General features: G+C 45.4%; 1 protein-coding gene across 2 annotated transcripts; it reads right to left on the reverse strand.

Moving 5' to 3' along the window:
* Window positions 1-3,498: 3,498 nt before the first annotated feature.
* On the reverse strand, window positions 3,499-7,105 carry LOC117433943 (zinc finger protein 436-like). 2 transcript variants are annotated; one of them, XR_009311379.1, is made up of 4 exons: window positions 6,933-7,105; window positions 5,714-6,212; window positions 3,965-5,273; window positions 3,499-3,890 (listed from the first exon to the last, which is right to left on the reverse strand). XR_009311379.1 is itself a non-coding variant. In XM_034056393.3 (3 exons), the coding sequence occupies exons 2-3, from the start codon at window positions 6,156-6,158 to the stop codon at window positions 4,030-4,032; spliced, it is 1,689 nt and encodes a 562-aa protein (XP_033912284.3). In that variant the 5' UTR covers window positions 6,159-6,212; window positions 6,933-7,105; the 3' UTR covers window positions 3,499-4,029. The 2 variants fall into 2 exon arrangements, 1 of the variants encoding a protein (XP_033912284.3); XM_034056393.3 differs by having other exon boundaries at window positions 3,499-5,273.
* Between the last annotated feature and the right edge of the window lie 1,050 nt (window positions 7,106-8,155).

An 8,155-nucleotide genomic window follows, 5' to 3' on the forward strand; every position in this document is an offset into this window, starting at 1 on the left:
AATGAAGTGCAGGGCTTTTTTTTTTTTTGGAAAGACTTTACATAAATAAACAATAAGCAGACCATGAATACAAATAGCGCTGTCACTTCTCCTCGCCTGAAACATTGCTGGAATCAATCTTAGGAGAATTTCAGACGTATCACAAGAAGTCTAATGTACCCAAAGTTTACAACGCATAACTCTTCTGTGTTGAACTCGACGCGCTGCGGTCTGGTGCTCACAACGAAACAAATACTTTATGCAAAGTGACAGAGCGCGTTGTCTAAGCTACCAGCACACACTCTGCCACAGGGCCTGTGTGCAGTAATGGCAGGAACTGAAAAGCAGATGCAAACCCTTATACAAAAAAATCCCCATGGTATTAATAACGAGACTCAGCTGAGAGCCTTTATAATTACTTCTATCCAATCCATCCGGACTTGGCATGTATTTGGTGTCGGTGGTTTAAAATTCTGTGCATGTTCTTCGTCTTCCTGGCTAATTGGATTTTTGTGTCACGTGTCTTTGTTTGTGTGCACGGAGGCTCTGCTGGGAGTTCAGGCTGCATTGCCAGGGCAGAGTGGATAACCCTTCCGCTGCGGGCTGTTGTCAAACACTGTGTTAGTTTGAGTTACAGGAGACTGTGTGAGCTGAGAGAGAGATAGCGTGTGTTTGTGTGGGCTGGATCCTGACCTGAGCTCTCTCTATGTCAGCTGTGTAATTAGCTCTCATGCAGCACTGCACGATACACAGGGGGTTAGGGAATACCAAGCCAAAATGAACTGCAATCTTATATAATATATATATATATATATATGTGTGTGTGTGTGCGTGTGTGTACTACATTTTCAAATAACACACATACAATCTTACAATACAAACATATTCTCCAATATATAACCTTAACATTCATTCAATATTTAGACAGAGAGCTCTTGCTTGCACAGGTCAGATCGAGGGCAGGTCTGCTCGATTTATGCCCCCCTTTCTCAGGCAGTAAAACCCTGCAGCAGCACACACTGCCGACATAACGGCTTGCTTGCACCCTCGCTCGTAGTTTCTGTACTTATCATCTTTTCATTACTCTTCCCTTGCAGTAACGTGTCTCATCTTGGGCACCAGTGATGCATCCATCTATTTACCTATTTTACAGCTAACAGCTCTGGGTCTTATATACAGCCCTGTTGATCACGTTGCCCCCGCACCTTGGCATACCATTTTCCACATCGTGTCCCCTCTTTGCTTCCTCGTAGCTCCTGCCAGCTGCCACTGCCAGCAGTTGCTAATGTATGTTTTAGTAAGAGCCACCTAAGGACTGGTGTTAATGGGAGTGTTATGATGAGGTCATCTTCAATAAGACCCAGCGTAATGAGGCTCACATATCAAGGCGCTACAGCACAGCCGGGCTACAGCGAGGGGGGAGAGAGAGAGAGAGACTGCCTGTGAAGACAGAGCTAATAACACTAACTGGAGGATGTTCACAAAATCATTACATATGAAATGGTATTCAAGAATAGATTACTTTTTTTTTTTTCAATCACTGTGAGTGGTTCTTAGAGCAATTATTATTATTATTATTATTATTATTATTATTATTATGAATTAGTCATTTAGCAGACACTTTTATCCAAATCGACTCACAGAGACTAGGGGGTGAACTATGCCTCAACAACAGCTGCTGCTGCAGAGTCACTTCCAATAGGACCTTGTTTGTTTTACGTCTCCTTCGAAGGATGGAGCACAAGGAGGTTCAGTGACTGCTCAGGGTCGCACACAGTGAGTCAGCGGCTGAGGTGGGATTTGAACCTCTCTGGGATTCGAGCCTCTCTGTGTTTAAGTGCTTTGACTCTGAGTTCAGGAGCTGATCTTCAGCTGGAGGTGGGGTCACTCGAAGTGTCTTTAGAGAATCGACAGCATCCTCCTGGCAATGAGGACTGTCCACCCAGCTGACCTCGATGGTGGGATAATTACATTGCTCTGTGCACCCGTATGGAGCACACTCTATCTACAGTTCTAGCGGAAGAGTTTTGAATCACCTAGACTTTTAGGACTGACACATCATTAAATGCAATAGAGAAAAAACACCTAGATGAACGTAATTTAGATCTTTTATTTAACATCATGTAATCAAAAGAAACTACAAAATGATATCGCAAATCTGCCGGAAGCCATAACAGTATTTCATATTAGATGTTTGAAATTTTTCATTTTTGTCAAGATTTTTTTTTTTTTTTTCTGTCAAGCATATGGAGAAAACGACGTAATTCGATTAATGTAACATTATTCAGAAGGTTTCATTCGACTTTAAGCAGCACAATGAGTTATTATTATTATTATTATTATTTATTTCTTAGCAGACGCCCTTATCCAGGGTGACTTACAATTGTTACAAGATATCACATTATTTTTACATACAATTACCCATTTATACAGTGGGGTTTTTACTGGAGCAATCTAGGTAAAGTACCTTGCTCAAGGGTACAGCAACAGTGTCCCCCACCTGGGATTGAACCCACGACCCTCCGGTCAAGAGTCCAAAGCCCTGACCACTACTACACACTGCTGCCCTAAGCCTATAGGGTGATGCAAATCCGTTGGCCATAAAATGCTGAGCCACGCAGCTTCGGAGAAACGTCGAGGTCGAAAAGCGAGGTGGAACAACAACAGGGAGCCCACAGCTGCTTGAATGAACAGGGGAGGTGTTTTAATGCATTGCCAGCGCTGTTTAGAAAACACTTCCCAGGAGAGAGACAGCAGGCTGGGCTTCCTCCCACACAAAGTGGAGGAATGCTCCGACACCCACACCAGTCATGACAGAGAGGGTATCAGGAGCAGTCGCTGACAGCTGGCTCTGTTTGTAGACAGTATCGCCTCGCTAACACAGCCAACAGTAAGTGAGCGTGTACTGATTTTCGCTTGCCCGCAGCGAAAGTAATAACTGTGATAAACAGGACGGGGCGGGCTGATAATACTGAGTCGTGAAGAGAAGATGTCAGCACTTAAATGTTAAGGTGTCGGAACATTTTTGTTTATTAAATAAAAAAATAAAAAAATACCATACAAGGCTATGGGGAAAAGAAATAAACCTACCGCTGCAATTCTCAGAAGTGTCCAGCAGGTGGCAACATAACACCATAAAAAATACATCCCCCCCACCAGTAAAGAGCAGGGCGGTGACGCTACACAGCAATGCACAGATAAGCAGGGCAACAAAACAATCCAGTCTCTTTGCAAAGCACAGTCGTTTATTGTAACAGAATCTAATACTGCACAGTGTGTTCTACAGACAAGAGGCTTCGACGAAATACACGCATTAAAACACCCGCATCTTCTGGCATTCAAAAAACAGGACCAATATATTCCCACTTCCAATGGGAGCCTTTATTTATACCTGCTGATACATGGAGAAGCTTGGTACAAAAACGAAACGCGCGGTTTATACAAGAGCCTGCATGATGATGTCATTCCCCTGCCTCCTCCAGACCCCCACCCCCTGTCTAAACTGCACTTGTAGATCTCTTGATGTACCCCCCCCCCAAAACTAGGTACTGGACTTGCCTGAGCTCAGCACCGCGTTACTGGACCCCCAGCTGATGCACTATCCTTGCACTGTTGTCCTGCTAACATGTCACTGCAGATATAACTTGCTGCATCCTGGTGTATATTGTATTCTAGCAGCAGTATTATTTGCACTCACTGTAAACTGCACTGTGTTTAAATATGAAGCTTGCATTGTAACCTTGTACTGCCCTGTGACCCCTGTTCATAAAGGTGCCTGCCAAATCAATAATAACATGACTGTACTGCAGTCTAACACTTTGATCCCCAAATACGATCGGCAGGGCTTGGAAAAACCTGCCATAACACTATCAATAAGGGAGTAGGACTCGTGACGGAAGAAACGGAAGCACCTTCCAACCGAGCCCCTGCGGCTTCACGCGTCGAAATGAAATCGAGTCTTTAGAAATGGGCGATTAAGGGTTACCTACAAACCCCGCTGGATCGCTGCAGAAACGTGCCTGTCTAGTTCTTTCGGATTTAAAGTTCATGTCAGACCGCCGATTGGCTGGCCCTGGGTTCCTCTGCCGGCCCCTCCCTCCTCCTCCTCCTCCTCCTCCTCGTCGCCCCCCCGCACTTGTGTCTCTTCAGGTGGCAGGACTGGCTGAAGCTCCTCCTGCAGTCGGGGCAGCGGTAGGGTTTCTCTCCCGTGTGAACCCTCCGGTGGGTCTTCAGGTTCTCCAGCTGAGCGAAGCTCTTCCCGCACTCCGGGCAGGCGTGCGGCTTCTCTCCGGAGTGGATCCGCAGGTGCGTCTTCAGGTTTTCCGACTGGTTGAAGCTCTTCCCGCACTCGGAGCACAGGTAGGGCTTCTCTCCCGTGTGGATCCTCCGGTGGGTCTTCAGGGCCCCCGAGTTGATGAAGCGCTTCTCGCAGTCCGGGCAGGGGTAAGGCTTCTCCCCGCTGTGCAGGCGCAGGTGCGTCTTGAGGTGCTGCGAGTGGTTGAAGCACTTCCCGCACTCGGAGCACCGATAGGGCTTCTCTCCCGTGTGGATCCGCCGGTGGATCTCCAGGTTGCCGATCCGGCTGAAGCTCTTCCCGCACTCGGAGCAGCGGTGCGGCTTGTCCTCCGTGTGGATCCGCTGGTGCCGCCTCAGGTTCCCCGGATCGCTGAAGCCCTTGGCGCACTCGGGGCAGCGGTGCTGCTTTGTCCCCGAGTGGACCAGCTTGTGGGTCTCCAGGCTGTCCGGTCGGCTGAAGCTCTTGGAGCAGTCGTTGCAGGGGTAGCGGCGCACTCTCCTGTGGATCTCCACGTGCCGTTTCAGAGCTCGGGAGTGACGGAAGTTTTTCCCACACTCCGGGCAGGGGTAGGGCTTCTCGGCTGCGTGGATCCGCTGGTGTTTTTGAAGGGCGCTGATTTTGCCGAAGGTCTCGCCGCATTCGCTGCAGATGAACTCCGCTTGGTGAGTGCTCTTCTTGTGCAGGTTGAAGGTCCTGCGGGTCTCGAAGCTCTGCTGGCATTCCGTGCACTCGTACGCTCGCTCTCTGCCTCCTCCTCCTCCTCCCGGCACTCTTATTTTAACTCGGAGATGCCTCTGAACCCGGGTGCTTTGCTCGCGTTCCTTGCACTCCCGGCGATTCTTCACTCGCGCCCCGTCTTTTTCCTCTGTCTGTAGACGAGGCGGCAAAGTTTTTTTGAGAGCGTCTTGTCCCCCACATTTTGCGTTTTCGGTACTGGTGCCCTGCTGTGTGTTTAAGTTTGCAGCCTCGATGCTATCCACGCGATCCTTGCATGGCTCTGTGTTAAAAAAAAATTTAAAAAAAATTAAAAAAAGGGACAAAGATTTCATTATTAGGTTTGTTAAACAGTCCGTGGCTTTGAGTTTTCTTTATTACTAAAGAGTTCACTTTCCTCCACAGAAGGGATCCATATCAATCTTTTTAGCTAGCTTTACCCAAACGTGCCTTGAGCAGAGACTAAGCACTGCAGCGAAACACACACTAAAGGAAACTAAATCAAGTCAACACCTGAATAAACTGCAATCTGGTTTAGCATGCAGTTAGCATTAGTGTTTTACAATTACACCACAGATATAATAACTTCCGTGACATCTGTCACATCTGATCATCGGTGGTATCACGTTGCTGATCAAACTCCTGGGTATTAAGACAATCAACATCTTGCCATTGGACACTGATTATAACAAACTTCTGTTTAAGAACCAGTCCGACACTTACCAGCTCTGCTGGCTGTGGAAGACCTATCGCCCTCATTAGAGTCAGAGTGGTCCTCTGCAAACCTTTCATCTTTCATGCAAGCTACCTCCAGGGACTCAACTTCAGTCTCCTCCTCTTCACCGTTACAGACCTCTTCCTTAATGGTGACGGATTCCAGTTCCGGAACCTCGGATTCCAGTTCCGGAACCCCGGATTTTAGTTCCGGAACCTCGTCTTTAACGCGGGCAGGGGCGCTCTCTGTGGAGACGCTGGCGCCTCTCTCTCTGTCGTTCGCGCTGCCCTCTGCAGCGCAGAGCTTTCTCGGGTCGCCCGTTTCCGCCTCCCCTTCTCCACTGTTTGAAAGCCCAGACCGTGGAGCCCGCTCCTGGGCTCGGTCGCTGCCCGAGTCTCTCCCCTCCTCTTCAGAGACGACCCCGTTATTGGAGGCGATGGAAAGGGGTTCCATGGCTGTTTTTTTTTTGGCACGAAGCGAAACCGTTCTCACTGCAGCATCTGTGCGCTGAAGAAAAAGAAGGGAAAGCTGCCAATAAGGAGCAACATTGAAAACGCAGATCCTCAGAATTACAGCATCGCTGATCTGCTCTGTGTTCAAACCACAAAGGGAGAGAACTGAGCCCACCTAGGCTCCCATTGCATAGCAGTGTGATCCATTCCTGGTTTCGCTACGAGTTTAATGAGACACACCTGAGCTTGTTACCGATACACTGGGGCTGATCGAGCTCGTAGTAAAACCTGGACTGGGGGAAGCTGCTGTGCAATTGGAGTCTTATTTCCAATCCAGTGTAGGAGTTGTAAATTCACCCCATTGTGTAAATAAGGCGCATCCAGTTAACATAATTCTGCAAAATATGATGATACTTAAATATTTTTTTTGCATACAGTTCTGCAGATCTGTGGCAATTCAAATAAACATTATGACGTGGAGGAGACGGCTGAACAACGTTAAGAACACTTAAATAAATAAAAACGACAACCAAACAATGACGTCACGCGTGTTTTGCGTGGCTTTTGGTCACGCCAGGTGAGACAGGTGTTAAAAGTACAAACTACGTCATCCTAAAAATTCAACAGTAACCGCTTAGCGAAGAAAACTTCAACCGTCCCTCAAACACTGTATAAAAGGGTAATGTATTTTGAACTGGCGTCACTGTGGTCAATATAGTTTATATATAGATAGATATTATATCGATAGAAAGACAGTGTTATTAATGTAACTTACCTTTCAAAACTGCCGCCAGCACAATGTTTATAACGCCACAGTAAATGTTTAATTATGTTTTGTTTTGTTGACACTTTTTAAAATTTGTATTTATTTTTTTTGCACCCAAAAGGGCCGCTGAAATGGTGTAACATCGTTTACAGACCGTCCTGTAACAGCTGCCTGCACGTAACGCGTTCCGCGCAGTGTTTGAAGCGGATTTCGGATTTTGAGTTTGTTTTTTTTTTACTGTATTTGCCCAATAAAGACTATTAATCCATGTTGACCAAATGTTGTTATCAGGCAAAGAGGGTAGTCTACTGGTTAAATAAAAAATAACATAGTTGTGTTAAGAACGGGGCGCCAAGTTACTCTCGTTAGGAAAATTAGGTGTCTTTCTTAATGTGTTCAACTTTGTGTGTGTATGTGTGTTTGAATTACAAGAGTTAAATATATATATATATATATATATATATATATATATATATATATATATGTATGTATGTATGTATGTATGTATGTATTTATGTATTGCAACTATCTCACACTACTCCGAGGACTAAGACTACTAATGAGAGAGAGAGAGAGAGAGAGAGAGAGTTTTAAATCCCTTTATTGAAACAAAAAAACAAAATACATAAAACAAGACAGCCACAAAAGGAAACCATCACAGCAAAAAACCAACAATTAAGCAGTCAAAAAAAAAACCAACAAAAGTTACAATATAAATCTTTTAGCGTGACAAGGTTAAAATAACAAAATGAGCCCCCCCTCCTCACTCACATCACACAGCCCACCCCCCTCACACCACCTCTGTTTAAACTTGTCCAAGTCCTTTACCAAACGGTAATAAAGAAAATCTACCTGAATCCTGCTAACAAGCAGGACTCTAAAAACACTCCAGGCATCAGTGAAACCAGTGGCTAAAATCTTGTTTTTTCGAGATTTATAAATGGCTAACTTCGCTTGACCAAGGATAAAATTAACAAGCACACATTTTGAGAGAGAGAGAGAGAGAGAGAGAGAGAGAGAGAGAGAGAGAGAGAGAGAGAGAGAGAGAGAGATTGTTGTTATTGTTAAATTATTAATAACGTGGTTATTATTTATATTTGTTTACCATTATTATTATCATTATTATTCTCATCAGTGTTATTGTCTATTTAATGTTCAGATGATGTGCTGTGTATGCATTGCTTTGGCAATACTGTGAATAATGGTCATGCCAATAAAGCACCTTTGAATTT

The sequence above is a fragment of the Acipenser ruthenus genome, chromosome 41, assembly GCF_902713425.1.
Source record: "Acipenser ruthenus chromosome 41, fAciRut3.2 maternal haplotype, whole genome shotgun sequence".
NCBI lineage: Eukaryota > Metazoa > Chordata > Actinopteri > Acipenseriformes > Acipenseridae > Acipenser > Acipenser ruthenus.